Genomic DNA, 23,697 nt, shown 5'->3' with positions numbered 1-23,697 from the left:
ACCCTGCATGGGCTGCTCTTTTGGGTTTGTGTAGCTGGTCAGCTATCAGACTCCTTCACCTGAAGTAAGCCCTAGTCACAACCCCAACCCTTTTAATTTGCTGCACAGCTTTTAGCACCATTGGCCCCTGTTCTCATTGCCCATGGCCTGCCTATGAGCAGTGCTGTCTGCTTGGGGACCGCTCTCCCCGGCTCTGCCCAGCACGGGGTGGATGGCAGGCAAGGCCAGATGGCACATGCTGCAGGCGTGTGGTGTGGCAGCTGTGTACAGGGGCAGGGGTTGGGATTGCCTGGCTGCTCCCCACCCGTGTGCCCCTGGCCCCACCCTTCTGCACAGATGCACCTGCTCCTGGCCCACAGATGGGCTGGATCAGGGCGGGGGGCACAGGCCTCACACCCAGACCTGCCACTTCTGTGGATGCCTAGGGTGTGGCTGGGGTGGGTGATGGGCACCTATAGGAGGCTTTGAAGGGACTCGGGCTGGGCCTTCCTCCCCCGCAGCAGGCCTTGCCCTGGGCTGGCCCTCCAGTGACAGCTGGCCTGTGTCCTTCCTCACTGTGGCTTCGTCGGTCAATGGGTCAATCTGGCAGAACAGACTGAAGAGGCATTTGATAAGCAGGTGCTCTTCCGGCTTTAAAACGATCAGGAACTATCTGATCCTGTATTCTGGCGAATGAAAATGTGGGTTTTATTTTCACACCCTGTGGCCAACCCCCTGGGGTTCTGTGTGCAGAGGCCCAGGACCCGACTCCACTGTTGCGCTCCCTTGGTGGGTTCCGGTGCTTCTTGGTGGAACACTGTGCTTGGGACCCCTGCTCCTGCCCCAGCTTCTGCTCCCTACACCCCAGCTGCTGCCACCTGCAGACAGAGGCCCCCAGTTCACAGGACTTGCCTGGCTGAAGTGGAGACTCTCGAGTGGCACAGGAGGATTGACAACCTGGGGTGGCCACAACTCCTGTCCTCAGACACTCTCAGGCCCTGGGTTTTCATGAGGCCCTCAACTTTTCCCTGGGGATAAGAAGGGCCACCGCTCCTGCCCACCCGCACAGGGCTGCTCAGCTGCCCATGTAGGCAGCTCAGGAGGGCACGGGCAGCTTGGGAGGGGCCCATTTTACAGAGTACTCAGGCCTGTAGGTCCCAGGCCAGCGACAGATGGGGCTCCTCTGGGATGGGGGCCAGGGCAGGGGTGTGTTCCAGCCGAGTCCAGAAGTCAGAGCCTCTGCTTGCCGGTGGCCCCCTTCCCCCTGCAACTATGCCTGGTGACAACTGTAGTGCTCATAGTAACAGCACCAGCCAAGCCTGGCACTTCAAACAGCAAGGGCTGTTTAAACAAGATAACAGGCTGCCGCTAAAGCCCTAGCTCAGGCCCTAATGGCCTGAAAAGCCCTTGCTCTGAACCTGCCAGAAACAGCTGAGCGTGCTGCTCCCTGCCTCCCGCAGCAGTTCGGCTTTGCCACCTTGCCTGGGCAGTCCTGTCTGCCCTCCCTGGTTTCCCTGTGTGTGCAGTGTGGAGGGGGTGGGGTGACCCGTAGTAATGGCAAGGGTGGCTGCTTCCCAGCCCTGCCCATTCCCCTGGGCAGCGGCGGGATGTCCAGGTCAGAAGGCCCCCACTTTGCCAGAGGGACAACTTTTCCTGAAACCCGAGTTTCCTCATCTGTGTGGTGGGGAGCCCCTTCGGGCTGGGAGGCTTAGAGGTTGTGCATGCAGTGCACCAGCATGCCCTGCGCCAGGCTCTGCCAACCGCTCACGTCTCTGGGCCTTCCATTTCCACTATTCTGTTGTCAGCCAGCACACGCATGTTATCCTACAGCCTGAGCCTTCAGAGTACTTCCAGAACTGCCCTACCTCCTCACTAGCCAGGGGAGGGGCGGGAGCTCAGGAGCTGTGCTGCTGGGCCAGTCTTCACCTGGGCAGTCCAGATGGACACAGGTCCACATGACTACCCTGGGCCACAGCCAGGCCAGGGCCCCACCCACAGTGCCAGGGCCCAGTGTGAGATGGAGACGGTGCTGTACACAGAGCACTTTCTCATGCCGCAGCTGGGCTTCACCCACTGGGCAGAGCTCTCCCAGGAGTCTGTGTGCAGCCTCCAGGATGTTGGCACCCCTGTCCAGCCCTGCAGGTGGGTGGCTGCTGTTCTCCAGCACAGGCCCAAGGCACCACCCCCCTTACCCTCATGTCACTCTGTTTTGCTTTTTTGCTCTCACCAGATCTCAACCATCACTGACTTGCAGGGTCTTAGGTCCAAATGGGACCCTCTGTATTCCCACAGGTGTTGGTCAAAGTTGCTGAGGAGGCAGAGCCCCAGGGTAAGTGTGATATGTGGTGGGAGTCACGTGACTGGAGGCGGTGGCTTAACAATGCTCAAAGACTCCCAGTCCTAGGACAGAAAATTCCAAGATGGTGGGAGCATTTGCTCCGAAAGGGCCTGGAGCTCCTGTGTCCTGCTCCCTGGTTTCACACCCAGACCCAGAAAGGGAGGCCGTGGGCACCCTCAGCACCTGGGTCCCACCTGCTCTCACCTTGACCCCATATGCTCTCCTGCCCAACTGGGAGGACTGGCCTCTTCCAAAGCCCCAGTCCACTTCTGTTTCAGCTGAGAACTGTCTCCTATTTTTGTGTTAAATCTTGCTGCTTTTAAGTAACCCGCACCCCTGCTCCCTACCAGCCAGTGTCAGTCGCTGAAGGGAAATTAACAAACAGCATGACACAGGTGTGTTGTAGATTGGAAGCTGTCAACACAGACACAGGCCTGGCCAGGAGCTTGCACGCCATCACCATGCGAAGAAAGCACAGTGTGAGAAACCCCTCCTAGTTTCAGCTCCAGAGGATCCCCAGGAACCCAAGGCCGACACCCTTGCCTGGTTTGCCTTTGCTTTGTTCAGCAAGGTGGGTGCACTCTGCACTCCTAGCCACTGGCACTGCAGCCTCGGACCCACACCTGTAGGCTCAAGGGCTTGTGAACCCCTCTGCAGCAGGCTCAGGCTCTTTCCTGGGAGGGACATGAGAAACTGGGGGTAGTGGGGAGAGATCCCAGTGGGGAACCTCTGCCTATGGCCAAAAAGATGGTTTTCAAAAATATTCATCCTTTAAAAAAACATATTTGGGTTGTTACTGCTTGAGCTGGGTGGCCCTGTGGGGCAGGACCTTGCCCATAGTCACTCCTCCAGCTGAGCCAAGTTGCCTTCGAGGCTCTGGGCCCCCTTGGTCAGGATGCTGCTGTGCTTCCCGTGGTCACCACAGGCCAGGAAAAGGTGTGTGGGGCTGTGGCCCTGGCCGGCCTGGGCTGGGAACCTTAGGATACAAGGCCCAGGGCCCCCAGTCGACTCTGGTTTCATTATTAATGAAATTAGAGAAAGTACCTGAGCTGAGGACATGTCCACCACGAGGTGTGATGAAGCAGGGATTAGGGTGAGCTGCAGCCAGGCTCCTGGGCTGGCCTAAGCTTGTCCACTATCTAGACGGGAGCCACATGCAGGGAGAAGAAGCACCTTTCACTCTGCCCTGGCCAACACTGGGTGTCCCCCGAGATGCCCAGGGCCATGCACCCTAGCTGACTGTCATTCCAATCCCTCCAGAAACTAGACTGAGCCAGTGGGGCCTCAGGTGAAGAGGGCTATGCATCCGGTCAGCACAGAGCCTTGCTGCTGCATCCTGTCCTCACTGCTTGTCTTGTTCATGGCCAGTCACAGGACTCCCCTGAGTGGCAGATCCCCCCATCTACACTGGTTACTAGGGATCCCCAAGTCAGCAAGGCCCCCAGCACTCTTAGCCTCCACCTTGGAGTCTGTTCTAGATAGTGGAAAATTGTTTTTCAGTTACTGGATTATACAAATCCCTTAAAACAATAGTAATCTGTGTCTTAAAACCCAGAGCTGTTCTCATGTGTGTGTACTGAGCAGAGCTAATGCGCTCAGGAAATTAATTACCCACTGGCCTGGGCAAGCCTAGCGGATGCAGTTTGAGGGGATGTGGGGTGGGAAGCAGCTCTGCCCTGAAGCTCTTGGAACAGTTCAGACAGGGTATCATTGTGAGCATCCAGCCTGATCACGAGGCAGAGCAGGAGGTGTATAAACTGGGAGGGACACAGTCCTGGGGCTGAACCCTGGCTCCGTCATCACAGGGCGCTAAGGCAGTGACACCCACCGGGCCACACTGGGGACTGGACACTGTGCCTGCGACCTTGCCCTGCCTGCTTAGACCTTACACCGCCTGGTCCTCCGTCATCCCGCTGCAGGGCACTGTGCATAGCTCTGTGCTCTCCATGGCCCCTGACAGCCCCCTCAGTCCTGCCTTTGTTGACTGTCCCCACTGCTCCCCCACAGCCTTGACTGGATCTGCAAGGTCCAGATCAGATCACCACCCCCACGTTCATCCCATCTGTGCAGGCCTGCTCCCAACGTCTAGGTCCCCTTCTCTCCTGCAAATGTTGGTCTTTGGGACAGAGGAGGCAACTGTTCCTGGCTTCTCTGCACCTAGAAAACTGTTTCCTAGGGCAGGCTCAGGGCCAGTCACAGAGAGCATGCGGCCAGCATTTGTAGGCACTGGGGAAGCCAGCCTGAGGCCAGCCCTGGCTACACGGGTCCTCCAGGGCCTGCTTGATGCCATCCCCAGCTGACCTGAGGGAGGAAGGGATAGGACTGCCTCTGTCCCTAGACTGTGAGTTTGTCAGGCCCAGGGCCCACACATACTGGGTGAACAAGGACTGCTTCCTGCAAGGATGCCACAGGGCTTGTTCTCAGATGGAGAACATCAGATGGCCCCCAGCTTGTGGTCTCATGTTAGCCAATGCAAGGTTGCTCTCTGTGGAGTAGGATTCTCTTAAATCTGCCGAGGAAGAGCGGGAGGGAGGCAGGCAAGTGAAGAGCCGCTCTGGCAAATTCCCTTTCTCCAGTGGGGTAAACACGAACAGATGCAACCCATGCGGCCACAGGGTCAGAGCTGGGAGTCACTGGGGAAGCACAGTGGGAGACTGACAGGCAAGGACACTGTCGGGTTCTTCAGTAAGATGGCAGCAGCGGATCAATCCTGCCATGCACCACTGACTGAGCCTGGCTGGCAGACTCTCCCCGCCATGCTTGGGAGTCACTGGCTGTGGTGCACTGGTAAAGGTCTAACAACTGGCATGGAGGCGGGGGCTGGGGAGGAGTAGAACTGTTTTGTAGCATTTGCCAATTCCTGGGGTGTGATTACTCCCACCTGGCTGCTTTGAAGCCACAAATATAATGTCAAACAGCTCACAAACATCCTGAAAATTGAAAAATTAGCTCTTGTGAGCCAGTATGAGCCAGCTCTAGCCCCTCACTGCCCTGGCATGCACAGAGGGAGGCTCTGCCACCACTAGCCCTGGGTCTCAGCACTCTCCTCTGCAGGAAGCAGTCCTGCCTGGCATGGTGCCAAAGAGAACTCTCTTGTTCTCTCCTCCCTCCTCCCTCAAGGCTTACCAGCACTAGGGCAAGAGACCGACTCCTGCCTTCCCATAAAGGAGGCCCCAGCAGAGCCCACGCTGGCTGACCTCCTGTTGTGGCAGGAGCACTTGTCTGAGAGATCTGAGGAACACCATGGGCATCCCCATGGAGGTTCTGCCAAGGCACCTGGCAACGTCATCATGGTGGAAGAGACAGAGTGATGGGGTTGGCGTCCTGGCTGCTGCACTGCTGTGTTCAGTGAAAGCTTGTGCCCTGGGAATGGCCTCTAGTGACACAGCAGGAGGTGACCATCATGGAGGGGTGGCTGACGCACTGAACGACAGAGCCACCAGGTTCACGATGATGAGGAGTTGGGGGCCAAAGGAAAAGGCCCTGCAGGCAGAGCAGGTGTGGGGGCAGCCCAAGCAGCAGGGCTTGAGCCCAGGGCCCTGCCACCTCCTGCCTTGTGGCTGACCTCTGACCAAGGACCTACCCAGGGCAAGGAGCCACTGCACAAGTTGGGCTAAGAAATGGCCCCACCCTTGGAAGCTCCCAGTGTGACAGGAAAGGAGAAGCTGCTTTTGAGGGGCCTTGTGGCTGCATCCTCCCTGGGAGCAGAGGAAGGAAGGAGCTAACCCAAGGACTGAAGTGCTAGCAAGGGCCTCAAATAGGTGCCAGGACATGCTGCCCTCTCCACCCCTCCCTGCTCATCCCCCTCCCATCTTGGGCTTGAGCCAGCACCCCATGGTGTCACGCATAAAGCCTGGGACCCTAGGCGAGCAGATACCCATCATTCACTGAGCACTGGCCACAGGCTCAGAGCGGCTGAAGGCCCACTGAGGTGGCCGCAGCCCCAGTTAAGGCTGAGTGCTGGGCAATGAGGCAAGGGAACTTGGATGCGGGGAGCCGGTGCTGAAGGGACGGCAGGGGCTGTTCACAAGTGTTGGTGGGGCCTCTAGGCCACGGGTGGCCCAGCTATAGGTATGTGCCCAGCCCTCTTGAGGCTGGCCCCATCGCTCCAGTGCTCGGGAAGGATAACAGGCCATAGAGAGGAAGCCAGGCCAAGCTTAGAGAGGGATGCGGGCTGGGGATATCGTGTGGCCAGCTGAGCCCTGCTCCCAATTCCATGCCTGCCATGCGAGGTGCCATCAGGGTGCTGCTGTGGGCTTGGTCCTCTGTGTCTCTCACCCCTGTGGAGCCTCTCAAGCTGCACTGCCATGGGGGCCGTCCAGTCCTTGGGAGCCCAGTGTGCCAGCCTGGCCCTGCCTCTGGATCTGGTCAGGAGGCTCTGCTGTTCCAGGGTCATGATAACTTGAGGATGCTGCAGACAAACTGCATGTGGCCCTGGCACATTGCAAGATCAGAAGGAACTGCTTGGGAGACCTGTGTGTGTCGGGAAAAGGGCGGCAGGCCTTCTGGCTTGGAGCTATGCCCTTGACCAGGTCAGGAACAGGAGGCAGAGTGAGGCCATGTTCTGCTAGGGCTCCCTGTGGTTCTGCCACTGACTAGGCCAGGAGACAAGGGGACGAGGGGAGTGTCAACCTTCACAGCCACTCACCTCTCCCAAGCCCAGGTGTCACTGTCCTCCACTCTCCTGAGGGGAGGCTGGCTACACAGCAGCTCCAAGGGTGGAACCCGGTCTATACCCCCAAGGCCCTTGCTGGAGAACCCCAGCACCCACAGGATGTGGGACCAGTAGGGTGAAGAGGGGGGGCCACTGGAATTCCCAGAGGCCAGTGCCAGGACCCTCCCTGAGAGCCAGAGTCTCAGCCCTGGGGTATGTGAAGGAACCTCTGAGGCTCAGTTTCCTCATCTGCAAAGCCGGCTGGTTAAGAACACTAAAGGATATACAAGGTCCCTTCTCAATCTAAGCCCTGGTATGCTGGGGAGAGGGTATCATCTGTGTCTGGCTATTGCCCATTTGTAATTCCCTCCTTGGGCAAATATAACCAGCTCTGTCATCAATAGGTGTAAGCCTGTCTTACTGGAAATACCTTGTTTCACCCACAACACGCCATTTTATGGCACAAATGTTTAAACTCCATTTTTAAAGCACTAAAACAAGCACCCTTTTTGGGCTAAATGATAAACCACAGCGCTAGGGTGGCAGGAACACGCTGTGTTCACAGGACGGCCTTGGGCAGCCCCTCCTCAGGGTACTGCACACACTCGTTATGGACCAGCACCCATAGGGTCTCCTTGGGAAGGGCTGAGTGTCCCAGCTGCTCTGCACCCAGAAGCCAGGGCTCTGGAGCTCCAGCTCTTCCCAAGCCTACCGCCTCCCGCCCGCTCCACAAAGTCTGCAGAGCACCCACTGTGTGCCAGGCCCTCTGCTCAGAGCACAGGCTGTGCCGGGTGGGTGTGGACCTGCCCTTGTGGTGTGCTGAGGCTGCTGACCTGCCCTGGAGTGGGGAGGGGTTCCTCAGGAAGCCAATGGCCCCAGGACAAGGGACCACTATCCAGGGCCAGGCAGAGACCACCTGCCTGGAGGCTGGCTGCTCAAGCAATTGCCACCTGCAGAACTTGCCCCACAAAAGGCATGTTCTTATGTCCCCCGTCCCCTGGATACCCTCACTGATAACATGTTGACCACCTGTCTCTCAGATAAGTGGCAGAGACACCAGGCCTCCCACGGTGAACCCTGCTGTGACCCAGCCTACCTGTGGGGCCCAAGTGACTACTGTGGGTCCTAGATGAAAGCACAATGGGGACACTGCTGGGAACTGCTGCCTGCCAGCTCTAGAAAGACAGGGCAGGTATCCCTGGTAGCAGAGGCTTTGTGGAAATGAAGCTGTGGCTGGGCTGGTGTGACTGCCTCCTCCTTGTCCCCCAGTTCCCTGTGCTGCTGGGAGAGTTGTGCTCACCCTCATACTTGGCCCCAGCCTGAGCCTTGCGCCTGCACAGCAGGTCCATCACAGGTGCAAAACAGACCCGCCGCAGGGCTGGGAATGCTGACAGCTCCGTCGGGAAATGGGCAGTGAGCTCCCTGTGGGTTTCCACATGAGAACATTTGATGCTTTACAACTAGACCTTTTAATCTTGCCTTCTGAAGGATCCCACACCATTTGGTGGCCGGCAGAGTCCATTAGCTGATCCGCAAGGGCAGAGGTTGGGCAACAAGTGCCCACCTACCCCCTCAGGTGCCTCCAGTGGGGCCGAGTGAAGACCCAAGCTCTGCTAGTCACAGCCACCTGTGTCTGTCCCTCAGTGTGGGCTGGTAGGTGCCAGCTTCTCCACTTTGCCTTTCCCTCCTAGGGCAGCAGAGTGACTGTCTTTGCTGGCTGACCCTTGTGTGAATGTACTAAAGACGAGGGGCAGAGCCTCTGCCATGGCTCTGGCTAAGTGGGAGGCCCGTGGTGGGTCCTGTGACACGTGGCCTCTCAGGAGCTGTCCTTGTGGACTTGAGGGCTGGGGGCCCGCCAGCGCCAGCTGTGTGCCTGAGCCTCAGTGCCTCGACCTGTGACAAAAATAACAGGCGCTGCTGCCCCACAGGATCATTCAGGGGACAGGTGCGCCAGAAAAACCCCCTTGTGTTGCTGGGCTGTGTTCAGGCCTCCTGTGCTGCCTGAGGAAGCCCCAGCTGGGTGTTGGGCTTGGGGGCACCGGGGTGCCTGACACACCTGCAGGACTTGGCCCTAGTCAGGGCAAGGGTCTGCCAATTCCTTCGGACGAGGGTGGGAACCGTGGCCATGGAGGGGTGTGGCTCCCCATGTGGCTCGCTGCCATGCTCCACAGACACCCGGAAATCTGCCTTCCCTGCTCTGAGGTGCTGCCCTGCACTCACTGCAGCCCTCACACCCGGGAGCCCAGAGACACTGACGTTCTCCTTGGCAACGTGCTGACGCAGAAGCCAGCGGGTGGGCCGGGGGGCTGTGGCTCCTTCGCCAGGCGTGGGGGTGGGGAGGCACTGCCAGCATCAGGGAAGATGAGGCCTTGGAAGCTGAGCACAGAAGGAGAGCTATGGAGGAGCCGTGTCCAGAGCCCTGGCACTGGGCCCCAAGGTTCATTCGGCTTTTGTGAAAACGAGCATGGCCTGTTCTTGGCTGCCTTGCCTTTGACAGGGCCCAGGGAGGACAGTTCAGCACATTCCAAAAGGAGACAGCAGAGAGTGGCAGCCCTGTGCCAGCCCGTGCCAGCACTGGCTCTGGCTCTGGCTCTGGCCCGGCTGGAGACGGGCTGTCCTCACTGCCGGCACCACTCTGGGGGCCAGCTCACCTCCGGGGCCAGCCCAGCCTGCGGGAGGAATCGTGGGAGGAGACTGTCTTTCCTCCGCAGCCTGTTTGTTTTCCATCTCCAGATATTACTGGTAGAGCATGAAAGGTCAGAATCATTTGGAATCCAGTGAATTTCCAGCCTCGCTTGGGTTTCTCATCAAGAATTTCCTTTTCTGGTGAACAACCACTTCCCCAGGCCTGCAGAAACCAGGGTGATGGTGGTGGGTGTGCCAGCCTGGCTGCCAGCCCCTCCCTTTAGAAAGTGCCCTGAATGCCTGGAACCTCACAGGGATCCCTGAGGCCAGGCCAGTGGCTGCTGTCCCTGCCCATGGCTGCCCACCATGGCTCTCCCCAGGGACAGGCCTGGGAGAGGGAAAGCTAGAGATGTGAGGCCCCACAGGGGCCACCCAGCCCATCTAGGGCCTGCCCCGAGGAGCTCACTCACACATCACTAGATGGAGGGGTAAGCAGGTGCCGGGCTAGGTCAGAAAAGGCCTCCCAGGAGGCGCCACTTGGGATGAGACCTGGAGGATAAGGGCAGGGGTACGAGAGGCAGGGATCAGGATCATTACAAGCTTAAGGCTGGACAGAGCAGTACTGCTGGAGCAAAACAAGCTGACCACGGCTGGAGCAGAAGGAGACGAGAGAGAGGCAGCAAGGTGGCAGGCACAGGCCAGACAGAGCCGAGAGGGCTGCAGGCAGGCAAAGGCCTAGCCTTGGGCCCATCTGTGAAGACACCTCGGTCATCTCCTCACTGACAAGTTCAGAAAGCAAACATGACAGCCAAAGCCCTCCATGAAAAACCGGACTAACTCAAGACCCAGGTATCCTGCCTCCTGTGTCCAGCACACCTGTGGGCACGGCCTGTCAAAGGATGCAACTGGGGGCCAGGCCTGGCGCCTGGGGAATTTGCCATGCCTGCCACTGAGTTGATGGATGAGGCCAGTGGTGCAAGCCCGTGTGACTGGCAGACCCACCATGGCACTGTCCCAAGGGTCTGGCCTGAGCACCTCACTCTGCCTTGCAGCTTCTCAGCCCCAAGCCCTCTGTCCACGGCCATGCCTCATCAAGGGAGCCTGACCTCACGCATCTGCTGAGATGTCCCCTCTGCCCAGAACCACACATGGGGCTGAACTTGTGGCAACCACAGGGTAAGGGGCCAGAACCCTGGAGAGCACACAGATACACACTGGGAACAGGGTGGACGCAGCCGCCTGCGTACACACCTGCCTGCCCGTCCGTCATTCGTTTCCCCCAGGCACACCATCAACACCTAGGCACAGTTCCAGGGAGACCCCTGATGCGAGGAGGGGAGGGAGGAAAGCCCGCCTCCCCAGCTGCCTGATGAAAGCCAAAGATCCTCTCTCTCAGAACACTCAGGCTCCTAGCACCATGGCCACTGCCTGGAGCTGTCCAGGTTCCCTGGCTGGAGCACAGGTCCAAAGCTAGAACCATTGTTGCTCTCGGCTGAACCTAAAGAACAAAGCTTGCCTTAGGACTGGGTAAAGCAAGGAGTGACCTCGGAGGCCAGTGCTCCCAAGTGGGGAGGCTGAGCCCTTGTCTCCCAGCATCACCCTCCCCTAGCCCCAGGGTACCCACAACTTCGTGACTCCTTGTTTGCCCCCACTCCTCCATCCCCAGGGTCAAAGGCCTCTCTCTTAAGGGCAGACTTGAAATCTGTGCTCAGGGAATCCTGCTGGGCAAGACAGCCCCTCCCTTGTCTGCCACGGCCTCCACCGCTGCCACTCCTAGCTGTGGCCCGCTTCGTGTGCTAGACCTTCTGTCTTGGCTGGGCCTCAGCACACTGCCCTGCTGCTTCGCCCGGCTCCCCACCCTCTCCAGCAACTCCACTCTCAAGCCCTCACCGCTTCGCACTGGGTCCAGGTCTCCCTCGGGCTGCGCCCATGCCACTGTGAAATAATCCCAGCACCTGCTTTTACGTCGTCCCCTTTCCAGCAGGACCTGGGATTATTCCTTCTAAACAGCTCTCAACCCCATCTCTGCCAGATTTGCAGACTCAAGATGGGGTTGCAGGGATGGCTGCTGTTCCTGGACCTATATGCTGGTAGGAGACTGGTGCTGGCAGGAGCTTCATGGATTTGCCAAACTATCACATGGATTGATCATGGATGCCCGGCGGAGCCTCACACTCTCTTGCCCTGTGGCCTCCACACCCTGAGTACTTCAGGCATGGGAGATGACACCTGCACTCCACACCCTGTTCCCTCTGCCCCCACCTTGCTGGAGCTGCCTCAGTTATCGTGCAGCAGGGCCAGGCCTGAGCCTGGTTCCCTTTCTGGCTGCAGACTGTCCTGGACCTCGCGCGTCCTCTTGCTTCCAGGAACCCACGACAGCAGGAACAAGCAGAGGAAAACCCCCGGCCCCACTTACTGTCTGGTTATCCTCGTAGAGTTTCAGGTCGTAGCCGCTGAGCTCCACACAGAAGATGATGGCTGTGACGCCCTCGAAGCAGTGGATCCACTTTTTGCGCTCTGACCTCTGCCCCCCCACATCCACCATCTTGAAGGTGAGCTCCTTGAAGGTGAACTTGTTCTCCACAATGCCCGTGGTCATGTCCCGGGAGCGCAGGATGTCCTCGACAGTGGGGATATAGTCAGCTGCGGCGATGCGCTCCAGGTCGTTCAGGTAGTAGGCCGCGTTGTCCTCCAGGTGGTACTCGCTGGAGCGGCTGAAGCAGGCCTGTGCCCCTGGGTCGGCCCAGAGCCGTCGCATGACACCCAGCAGCTCGGGTGTGATCTCGCCCTTGCTCTCAGCGGGGCCCGTCAGCGCAAAGAGCTGCACAGCGTCGTAGGCGCGGTCGGGGTTGTGGAAGTCGATCCTGAGGGCTGCCAGGGCCCGGATGATGCGGGTCAGCGAGTCGATGGCGTTGTAGATGATGAGGGGCTTGTACTCCTTGCAGGCCTCCAGGTTGAAGCCGCCGCTGTGGATGATCTTCATCTGTTTGACGATGGTGCTCTTGCCTGAGTTGCTGGTGCCCAGCAGGAGCAGCTTGATTTCGCGGCGTTGCCGCTGGCTCTCTGAGCGCAGGTGGCGGTCAATTCTCCGGGACCGCCGGGCTGCTTCTTTTTCCTCTGAGCTTTGCCGACATCCCATGGTCTGGCAGCAGCGGGCCCAGACAAGGAGCACGGGATGGGGCACCTCTCCCTCTTGCCACAGGGGACACTGAGACCAGGCAGACAAGAGCCCAGCTGCCCTGGAGGCACTCAGTGCCAGCAGGGGGGTGAGGCCGAGCCACACTGCAGCCCCTGCCCCAGCGCCTCTTCTCCAGCCGGCATGGCGCTCTGTGCAGCGGGCGGTGGCCGCCCCTCCCCACTAGTGACACTCCACCTCCCTAGTTGGCAAAGTGGCCTGATTTGCCGTAGTCATTCCCTGTCCTCGGCGACGGTGGGAAGCCGTCCGCTTGTGTTGGCCTCGGCTGCTGCCGTCTGGTTGCTGGTTGCTGTGGCGATGTTGCTGAGTGGCTGGAGGGTTGGAGGGCCGGTCGCTGGTGTGTTCCCTGCGGCCCCCCGCCTCCGGCTCCCACTGTGCATCCAGCCCTTCACCTGCCAAACACAGAGAAAAGCATGAGCCTCCTCCCCGCAGCCCCACCTCAGGCTGGACAGTGAAAGGGAGCTCTTCTGAAAGCAAAGCAGCAGAGACTGGCCTCGGAAAATGAGCCGGCAACAATCCATCCAACCCCCTCTCCTCCATGGGGCGCTGTAGGGTCCACACCATGGTGTAACACATATGTCTGCTGTTGCCTGGACAGTCCACCTGAAGCCAGGTGCATGAGGGAGAGAAGGGTGTGTGCGAGGCCTCTGCCCACCCAGCCCCCATGCTGGACTCACTTCTACCGCATCCAGTTAGGATTCAATAAGGTCACCCTGCTGTGATGCCCCCTGGGGCCCTTCTCCCAGACAGCACTGATAGAGCTCAGCCTTGCCCTGTTTTACACGGGTGGCCAGGCCTCGGCCCAGCCCTGGGATAACTGAGCGCCTCCCTGACTCTCATTACCCCCGCAGGAGCTGGGTCACTTCTGATCACAGAGAGGAAAAGCACCAGGAGGGAGACCTGGCCCCTGCTTTCCCTTGAGGGCACTCTGATGGGCCAGCCCAGGAGCCAGCAGATAGGCAGGGACCAGAGCAAGGTGGAGGCTTCAGGCTGTGGGAGCACCGTGAGGTGCCTAAGCACAGTGGGCAGGGGCTGCCTCACTCCTGCAGAAGGAGGTAGAGCGGGGCTTGGGCTGAGACCAAGGAGCTGGGGGCTGCACGTGGTGCTGCGGGGAAATCCACCTGGGAGACCAGATGTCACAGTGGCTCCCAAGGGTAGTAGTAATCACTGAGGCCAGGGCAAGGCAGGGTGGCCTAGAGGCCTCAGGCAGAATCTTTCACCAACCCCGCGAGTCAGGGCCTCCCCATCCACCTTTCCTGCCAGCAGGGAGGGGCACACCCTAGGATGCCCCTGTGACTTTGCCGGGTGCTTAGGCCAGGCCTCCCCACACAAGGGGCAGCTCAAAGCTCGGGCTTCTGCCCCGGCTGTGAGCCCAGGGTGGCACCAGGCCCCACCCAACTCGCACGCACCCCTCTTGCTCCTTCCCTGACCTCTGTCCCTGTCCGGAGACCCACGCAGCCTCCCCATCCTGCCACAGGCAGCATTCGCCCCTTTAATACCACCCATCAACTCTGTGACAGGCCCTGGGGTGGGAAGGCCCGAGGCAGAGAGACCCCAACAGCCAAGGCCCCACCCTCAACTCCTGGGTGTGACCAGCATCTGAAACTCAACCTGCTAAACCCTCAGCAAATGGCACTTCATCCTCCCAGCAGCCATCCGTGCCCCTCACTGTCCCTTGCCCCTCACAGACCTTGACCACTAGTCCTGGCGATCCTGCTTTGAAGCAGGCCCCTGGTGGGCTGTCCTCTCCCTGGGCAGAGGTTCTAGTCTCTCCTGGCAGTGGTGGTGGCCTCTCACACCTGCTCCCTAGCCCCGCCAGCCTCTGACAGCCAGAGGCTCTAATGCCACCTCTTTCCCTTGGTCAAACCCTGATGTTGCCCCCACCACTCTCAGGGTGGTCTCATCCTTCATGCCTTGCTTGCCTCTCCCAGGTTGTGTGGCCTCTGGCGACTTACTCCCATCTCAGAGCCTGTCCCTCACTGGCCACAGGTATCTGTGAAGAGTAAAGCATCCAGCACAAGCCTGGTCCTCAGAGAGTGACAGCCAGTAGCAGTCACTGCCCTGCTGTGCTTGTCGCTGTGAGCATCACCTTGCCCTCTGTCCTCCTCCTCCATAGCAGCCCTCAGCTAATGTGTGACCTACATGACCTTGTGTGCTGCCGTCGCCCCTACCCCCAGCCAGAGTGCGGGTGAGGAGGGCCCGTCCTGGCCTCATTCCCCACTGGGAACAGAGCAGTGCCCGGTGCACAGTGGGTGTTCAGTAAGCACTGGTTGGTGGAAGGAGGGAGGGAGGGAAGGAATCAATGGAGAGGCTGAGGAACTTTCCCGCTTCACCAGGCAGCCACCGATGAGAAGTGCACCAGGGAACGCCCTAGAAACATCTCTGCCAAGAGGGCAGTGATTAAACAGTCACTCAGCCCAATCCCAGTGAGGCTGAAAATTACATCTGAGAATGGAAGCCTCGAGATGACCCTCCCACTCCAGCACACAGTGGGCAGAACATCTGCTTAAAGATGACATGTACATGATATGTGTAATATGCACACGAACCATGAGCGCATGGAGGATGGAGACCCTGTGGCTGCTCCCTTGTCCCTGCTGCCGACCTGACAGCCCCTTAGGTGTGGAAAGGTGTCCAAAGCCCTCAGCCCACTGCCTGGGGACCCAGGGTTCTCCCTACCAGCACCACCATTCCAGCAGGAAGCCAACATGCTCCTTTCAGAAGGCAGTGTCCAACCCAGTGGGAGGTGTCCTCTGTTGTCATGACTGTTCTTCTCAATTCCGCGTTTGAAAATCTGAGGTACAGCCAGGCGCCCCTTCTGTCCCCAGTGGTGGGCAGAGAAGCTGCTCTGTCCAAGGATGTGTGATTTGTGCTTTGGGATGTATGTGCTCCCTGGCTCCAAGGCTGGGGAATCAGGAGAGCAGGTTGGGGACACTGGGCTGGCAGCCTGGGCCCTGAACTGCTGTTGTCTGGAAGCCTGGAGCTAAGGGCTGCCCATGCAGTCTTTGATCAGTGTGCGCCGGCAACGACAGGGCAATGTGCGAGGAAAGGGGAAACTGAGGCCAGGTAGCAATCACATGCGTCAGGGCCAAGTCTGTCACCTGCATGGGGCAGTGACGAACAGTCACAGCCAAGGGGAGGTCCCCTGCTTGAGGACCCTCGTCTTTCAGATCACCTGAACCAAACAAGCAGAAGGCCCCACCCAGAATTCTCCCTGCGGCTCTGTGGGGCTCTGTTGTGTTTGAGGGTATGAGTGCCCTGTGCAGGGGCACCACGCATGGGACAGGGCTATGCATGGATGTAAGGAAGCCTTGCGTTGGGAGCCTGGCTGTGGTCCAAATGGGACCTTATGACAGTCCCACCTATTCTGAGGCTTGACTTCTTGGCTCTTACACAAGGCTCTAGCCAGCCCTCTCTCTGAGTCTAACCCGGGCTTTACTGGACATGCTAGGACTCCCCAAGTCCCAGGATGGAACCTGATGATGGTTGGCCAAGAGACAAAGGCCAAGAGTTGGATGACCACATTGTTCCCTGGCCCAGAAACCACTGATGGGTCACTAGAGCTCAACACCCAGGACCCCCCACCACAGTGCCTCTGGGCATGGCTAGAAATACCAGAGGAATGGGCCAGGAAAAGAGTGTGCCAGGCAGAGGAGGAACATGCTGTAAGGCCCTGCGGTGTGTGGGGATGTGTGTTAGGGATGAAAGGGACAAACCATCCCTAACACACAGGGGAACTGAAGGAAGGTCAGAGTGGCTGGACTCAGGGAGAGGAGGAGAGAGCTACCAGGCAAGAGGAAGGGGCAGGGCTCACCAGAAGTCCAACTGAGCCCTTGGTCTTCACTGAAGAGAGAAACAGGACGCCACTGAAAGGTTTTAAGCCATGTGTGTACCTGCATGTTTGTGGCAGTATGTGGTGCCTGTGTGCAGGTCCATTGCGGTGCGTGTGTGTGTGTGCAGGTCCACTGTGGTGTGTGTGCGTGTATGCATAGGTGCCAGTGTGTATGCAGGTCCATTGCGGTGTGTGTGCATGTATGCATAGGTGCCTGTGTGTGTGCAAATCCACTGCGGTGTGTGTGCGTGTATGCATAGCTCCCTGTGTGTGTGTAGGTCTACTGCGGTGTGTGTGCATGTATGCATAGGTCCCTGTGTGTGTGCAGGTCCACTGCGGTGTGTGTGCGTGTATGCATAGGTCCCTGTGTGTGTGCAAATCCATTGTGGTGCGTGTGCATGTATGCATAGGTGCCTGTGTGTATGCAGGTCCATTGTGGTATGTGTGTGTGTATGCATAGGTGCCTATGTGTATGCAGGTCCATTGCGGTATGTGTGCGTGTATGCACAGGTCCCTGTTTGTGTCTGTGAGAGTGCAGGTGCATGGATGTGTCTGTGTCTGGTTGCTTGTATGCCAGTGTGTGCATGTGTCTGTTCACGTGCACGCACAGATCCATGTACATGTCTGTGAGCAGGTCCATGTACAAATCTTTGGGTGTGCATGCACAGGTCCATGCCTCTGTCTGCATGTGGTTGTGCGTGTGTGCAGCTGCATGTGTACTGGTGCATGTGGGCATCTGCATGTGGTTGCATGTGGCATCCTGGGAGCAGAGATGCCCTGGAGAGGAGGAACCAGCTGTGGTGTGGAGCTAGGCTGAGGCGACTGGGGCAGAAGGGAGATGGGTCAGGGGCTCTCCAGCATCCCATACTTACTCGCTAAACCATGGCTTTGATTCTGGCACTTGGGCTGGGGCTGCTGAATGAGGTAGATGAAGATCTATTCCCTATTTTTGCTCAGGTGGGAGGGCAGGAGTCAGACTACAGGCAGTAAATAAGCAGCAAGTGGCAGAAGGTGCCCAGTGCTACAGTGGAAATGGAGCTCCAGGTGGGCAGGGTTGGGGGTGGCGCATGTGGGCTGCAAGTCAGCAAAGGTGGGTGGGGCTGGCCTCCTGATAGGTAAGAGATGAGTATGAACAGGTGGTGAAGGAGAGAGGCAAGCAGGCATCAGGGATGAGGGAACCACCGGCGCAAAGGCCCTGAAGTGGGAGCATGCCTGACCAGTCTGAGGGGCAGGAAGGAGGCCATGTGGCTGGTGCCAAGAGGGTAGGAGGTCACTTAAGGGCGAGTCAGGAGCCAGCCAGGGTTTGGGTGAGAAGTGCCATGACCTGCCCTGTGTGACCAGCATCCCTCTGGCTGCTGCGCTGAAGCCAGACCAGAGGAGGCTCCTGGATGCAAACATCCAGGTGATAAAAGGGGAGCAACATGGGTGAGGGCTGGGGGAAGTGGATGCAGTGAGGAACTCTGCAAGATGTGTGAGCTGTACGGTGCACAGTGCCTGGTGATGGAGTGGTGGCTGGGTGGGAACAGGGAGACGATCAGGGAACTCCAGGGACCAGCCAGTAGGCTGAAGCAGGGGCTGCTCTTGGAGAGGGGACATATTAGGAGAAAGTGGCAGGTACTGGGAAAGGGGGACTGTCAGCTGTCCCTGTGGTACAGGACCCTGCTGTGCTTATGGCCAGGGCTCAGTACAGATGAGTGGACTGTATCAGTGAACACCAGCTAGTATCCAGTCCCTGGCCCCCGCCCCCAGCAGATGTGTAGTGTTTGCAGCATGAAGGGTGTGGCAAATTCACCAGGAGGTCACTTAGGACTTAGTGCGACATAGGGCCAGGCACCAGGTTTGACACGCTGGCAGCCAGAGGCCAAGAAGCCCTAGTGGGCTGTGCTCAGGCCAGAGTCTGCACCTGCCTGCCTCCTCCCCAGCAGCCTCAGGAAACTAGCATCTCTTGGCTGTAGGCTCTTAAGGAGCTCCATCCTGGTCCTTGACTCACCTACCCAAAGATTCCTAAGGCACGATCTCCAAGCCCTGAGCCCACTCAGGAACCCTCTGCTGAGAGCCGCTTGCTTCCTGTGGTTTCGGGACAGATCCTTCAGCCCACACATGGACTTACCCCTCAAGACCCTCCCTTCTCACCCACCGCCCAGCAGGCCCGGCCTGCCCTCATCACCCTCCTTCCAGACATGGCCCTCTCAAGTCTGTTCCTGTAACAGATGTTGAGTGATAGCCCTGAGTCAGGATGGGGACATGGTCATGGAGGGAAAGTGCTGCCACCTCTCTTGGGACCTTTGCATCCTGGATGCCCTCCACTCTAGGAACCACTTCCCTCCCCAGGCACAATCCCTGGAGGCTCAGCCTGCTGCTAGGCATAGAGCTGGGGCAACATAATACCCATGGCCACACCCACCATAGCCTGAGCTCGCCAGGACCACACCAGGCCATGGGAGCCAGCCTGCCCTGCCCGTAACCTCCAGGCTGTCTCCAAAGCTTTGCTCAAGGCCTCCTCCACAACAGCCAGCACAGCACAGAGTCAGTGCCCCCGGCTGAGGCAGAAGAAGACAGCCCACAGCCAAGGTCACCGAAGGTCTCACTGCCCAAGCCGGCTAAGCCAGGGGTGGGAAGACTTATCAGCTTATAGACCAGCTCCCTCATCACTGTGCCTGACTTCCTCAGAGACGGTAGTCCAGCCCCTCACTCTCCAGGTCCCTAGCTACTTGCCTCCCTCCCTCCTCACCTCCCAGGAACGCCTGCCCCACGCTGAGCTTGGGCGACGGAAAGAGTGAGCCAAGACGAAGTGATGGTTCAACACACAGACCCTGCCCCCAGGGAGGTAGTTTAGGCTTGTTGAGGAGACGGAACTGTACCCAGACTGTGACTGGGGGAGAGGCACAGGCAGTCATGCCTGAGGCCCAATAGAGGCCACTCAGATGGCCACCTTTGCTGGTAACAGAAGCTAGGACCCCAAGAGGTGGCAGGCAGCCCAGGCCACAGGGCCAGCAAGGGAGAGCAAGGCCACACCCCTAATGCCCGATGGGCTCCCAGCCCTCCCCAGATACCACACACCCTGAACCTGCAGGACTCTCTAGCCTCAATGTGGGGACCAGTGGTGTTCACTGTCCCAGGCTTGGGGTGGCAACAGGAGTCATGGAACCCATTTCAGACCAACAAGTCCTTTCCACCCTACCGGAGCTGACCCCAGGGCTGCCTGCACCTACCTGCCACTCACCCTGTCCTGGAGTCCCCTGTGGAGGCTGAGCTGCCTGGCATGCCCCAAGTGGGGCTATGACTCAGCACTGCCCCACCCCCATCCCGACCCCAGTTTGCTGAGACGCCTTTTATCCAGGCAGCCGTGGCTCCTGTACCTGCCAGCTCCACCTTGGCACCCAGCAGCTGGTCTGTGGTGACCTGGGGGAGGGAGGAGGCCCGCGCAGTGACAGATCTCCAGGCTCACTGATGCCTGTGACCACAGGCCCTTCCTCACACAAGGATGTGGGGCAGAGTGGGTAAGGCTCCAACCCCAAGCCACCCCACAGCTCAGAGCATGCAGGGACCAGCAGGAGGAAATGCACTGGGGTACCCTGAACCCACATTTTGGGCGTGTAGATGGTTCATATAACTCAGATCACTTGACTTGCTGCGTGAGTATGGGAACCTGCAGGCCAAGCTTGAAACCGCCTTTACAAAATTATGACTGAGACAGTGAAAGAGATTTAACTGACTCCATCTTGCTTCTAACTTCCAAGTTGTCCTTGTTCATTACTGGGTGTAGGCTGAACTAACTTGGAGAGAAACTTAGTTTATAGTTTAAACAAAGACGGTAACAGCCCTTTCCCAAAGCAGACCTCCTTCTTGCCTGAGCGCTAGACTGCCTTCGTAGGACTCACATTAGCCACAAGATTCGAAATTATGGTTTAGGAGTCATGCAGCTGAAGGCTAAAGATTCTGACCCTCCCTAAACTACTCCTAAGATCAGTGCTGGAGATATTTTGCAGACCCTGCACTTGATGGATCAGCTGGCCCCACCCAGATCAATAAACTGGCTCATCTGATCTTGTGGCCCCCACCCAGGAACTGACTGAGCAGGAACAGACTGAACAAGAAGACAGTTTCAATTCCCTATGATTTCATCTCTGACCAATCAGCACTCCTGGCTCACTGGCTACACCCCCATCCACCAAGTTATCCTTAAAAACTTTGCTTCCTGAATGCTCCAGGAGACTGATTTGAGTAATAATAACACTCCGGTCTCCTGCACAGCCGGCTCTTCATGAATTACTCTTTCTCTATTGCAATTCTCGTCTTGAAGAATCGGCTCTGTCTAGGCAGCGGGCAAGGTGAACCCCTTGGGCGGTTATAAGCTCAATTGAGGCATTTTTATCTTATTTTAACTGTCACCCAGCTGCAGTGCACCATCACAGTTCACTGCAGCCTCAACCCCTGGGCTCAAGCGATCCTCCCACCTCAGCCTTGAGTAGCTGGGACTGCAGGCACGCGCCACCACGCCCAGCTAATCTTTTTAATTTTGGAGAAATGGGGGTCTCACTATGTTGTTCAGACTGGTCTCGAACTTCTGGGCTCAAGCAATCCGCCTGCCTCAGCCTCCCAAAGTGCTGGGGTTATAGGTGTGAGCCACCATGCTCATTCTATCATCTCTTAAAGAGTGGGTGCTGCCCCCAACTTTGGAGCCGCCGTCCCTACATCAGCTCCCACCATGATACTATTTTAGAAACCGAAGGTCTGGAAAAGCCTGTGCCTGTGGCCATTGCAGATTACCAGGTTTCCTCCTCGCCGAATGAGGAAGCACTTTCCACTGCCCTTTTACGCCCGACTTATCGGAGCCGCGTTTGCTTCCAGCTGACAAGCTGCACACTCCCTGTCCTGCCCCAGCCATGTGTCCCATCATGGGTTTCCCAGGGCCTGGCCTGGACCTGTAGGGGCCTCCTCGGTGGCAGCTCTTTGTTGCTGAGGAGCCAGGTGTCCTTTGTGTTGCCCAGTTCTTCTGTCCCACTGCCTTCAATCCTGTCATGCTGGCCCCACCCAGTGGGAAGTGGGCTCCACAGATGCTGCAGCCCCATGACTGCATTTCCCCTCTGTCCAGTGGTCTGGTCATGGTCCAGTGTCCTCACAGGCTCTTCATGGAGCCATTTCCACACATCTTCATGGGAGGTCAGGGGCAACTGCGGGCTGGGCCCCGAGGAGGGTCTGTCTCAGGGAAGCTGGGCATGGTGGGGTCAGGGAGGGCACTCTGGGTCCCAGCTGTGGCTCTGCTGTGCTTTCCTCAACTATAGTGTGCCTGCTCAGGTGGCTGAGGCCACTGGGAGGAGAGGAAGGTGCCCAGGGAACCTAGGTCCAGAGGCCCGTGGCTGGAGACATGCAGGGGACACCTGCACCTCCGTGCCACCCCGTCTGCTGCCACTGCTGGGCCGAGTGCTTTGCTCACACACGTCATCTCATGCTAAAAGCAGGCCTGGGAGGTGGCCTCGGCTTTACGGCTGTAGAAATCAAAGCGCAAAGATGGAGGTGATTTCCCGGGGTGGCCTGGCTGGGAGTCTGCAGGCCTCTGCTCCCACCAAGCCCTCCGACTGGGCCCCACGGGACTGCAGCCTGCCTAACCTGGCCACACCTGGGTATCACTTGCTGTTTTTACTCAGCATTTTTCTTTAAATTGACTGCCTTTTTTACTTAAAAAATGTACTTCATAATGACTTCATAGTCCTACTTTCAGTGGAAAGCCAGGGTCACCCGCCATAGACAGAAGTAATCTAAATACAAAACAGTGTAGAGGAACCGCTTCTGCCACTAGCCAGGGGCGGGACCCTGCGGAGGGGCCAGGCAAGGCCACTGGCTGTTGCTTAAACATCGGGGATTAGCGCCTGCTGGAGGGTGTGAGAGCCACGTTGGCACCAAACTGGGATTTTCTCCTTGAAAGAGAAGGATTGAGAGAGAAACAAAAAGGATTACCTTCCTCTGGGGAAGGGTTAGTGCCACTCACAGCTGTGGCCTTAGGCCACCTCCTAGGGTTCGATGGTGTTGCAGCCCCCTGCTCTGTCCCCACTGCCCGTGCCTCCTGGGGACACAAGTGGGGTACATGGGGAACCAGGGCCAGAGGCCCTCTCTGCTGGGACAAGCTGGGACAACCAGGGCGGAGGCACTGGTACTGGTGTTGAAGGGATGGAGGCTGTTGGGCTGTGGTATAAACACTGCACCCCTTGTCCTCAGGCCGGAGCCCATCTCTTATCTCAGCAAAGTGGGTCACCCTCTCCCTGGCTCAGTTCCATTTGTCTGCTCAGCAGAGCATCCTCCACTGCTTCTCCCGTTGCTCCTAAATCACCCAGCACGTGCGCCCAGGCCTGAGGCCTTCCACCCTCAGATCTGTATGGGCAACTGATCAGTCACTCAACCTGCTATGATCAATACTTTGCTCTCCCAGAATCCAGCCCCACTGTGTGTGGCCCTGCTTGGGGACAGGGGGACATGGTGGGGAACAAGCTGAGTCTGTGTGTCAAGGAGCTTGTATTCTCCCTGGGGAGATGGTGAGCACATAAGGCAGCCAGGCCATTTCAAATAAAGCTCAGCACCATGGAGAAGAGGACACAGAGAAAAATGTAGAATGGCAGCAGTGAGGAATTGCTGAGGACATCAAGGGGTGGGGTGATTCCCAGAGCTGACCCCGCAGATGCAGCAGACGGGCTTAGCCTGGGGAGAAGCTGCCTGGAAACCATGTCCACCTATCTGAGGTGGGGGTTCCAACCTGAGAGCTGCCCCCAGAAAACTCAGGGGCTCCAGATGAGGCTCCCCACCTAGTGGCAGGTGGCCCCAGGGGACCCAGGACAGGATGGGGGTTGGTATGGCCTCCTGGAGCAGCACTTCTGCATCATAACCTCCAGTGTGCAATGGCACCTGGACGTGTGATGTCACCTGGACATGCAATGGTAGGGTCACCACAAAACCGCAGACAGTGTGTCCTCTGGCAAGTGAGCCAGGGTTGGTGTCCACGCCCACACTCATCTGGGAGAGCAGGGACCTGACTTCCCTGCCTTCCCAGCACGACACTGTCTGTGGCATCCCCACTGAAT

At 58.2% G+C, this 23,697-nt stretch overlaps 2 protein-coding genes across 10 annotated transcripts in view; one reads left to right on the top strand and one right to left on the bottom strand.

Moving 5' to 3' along the window:
- RSPH14 (radial spoke head 14 homolog) overlaps positions 1 to 23,697 on the top strand; it is an 81,395-nt gene that overhangs the window by 32,399 nt on the left and 25,299 nt on the right. The window lies entirely within an intron of this gene.
- GNAZ (G protein subunit alpha z) overlaps positions 1 to 23,697 on the bottom strand; it is a 54,705-nt gene that overhangs the window by 16,604 nt on the left and 14,404 nt on the right. For 4 of the 6 annotated variants that reach the window (XM_055375099.1, XM_031005675.3, XM_055375100.2 and 1 more), the window contains exon 2: positions 12,013 to 13,184. In XM_055375099.1, the coding sequence (XP_055231074.1) occupies positions 12,013 to 12,735 (723 nt within the window). In that variant the 5' untranslated portion in view covers positions 12,736 to 13,184. The other 2 variants (XM_031005677.3, XM_031005676.3) reach the window with 2 other exon arrangements.

This window comes from Gorilla gorilla, chromosome 23 (assembly GCF_029281585.2).
Source record: "Gorilla gorilla gorilla isolate KB3781 chromosome 23, NHGRI_mGorGor1-v2.1_pri, whole genome shotgun sequence".
Lineage (NCBI taxonomy): Eukaryota > Metazoa > Chordata > Mammalia > Primates > Hominidae > Gorilla > Gorilla gorilla.
This window is presented reverse-complemented; position numbering and strand designations above follow the sequence as displayed.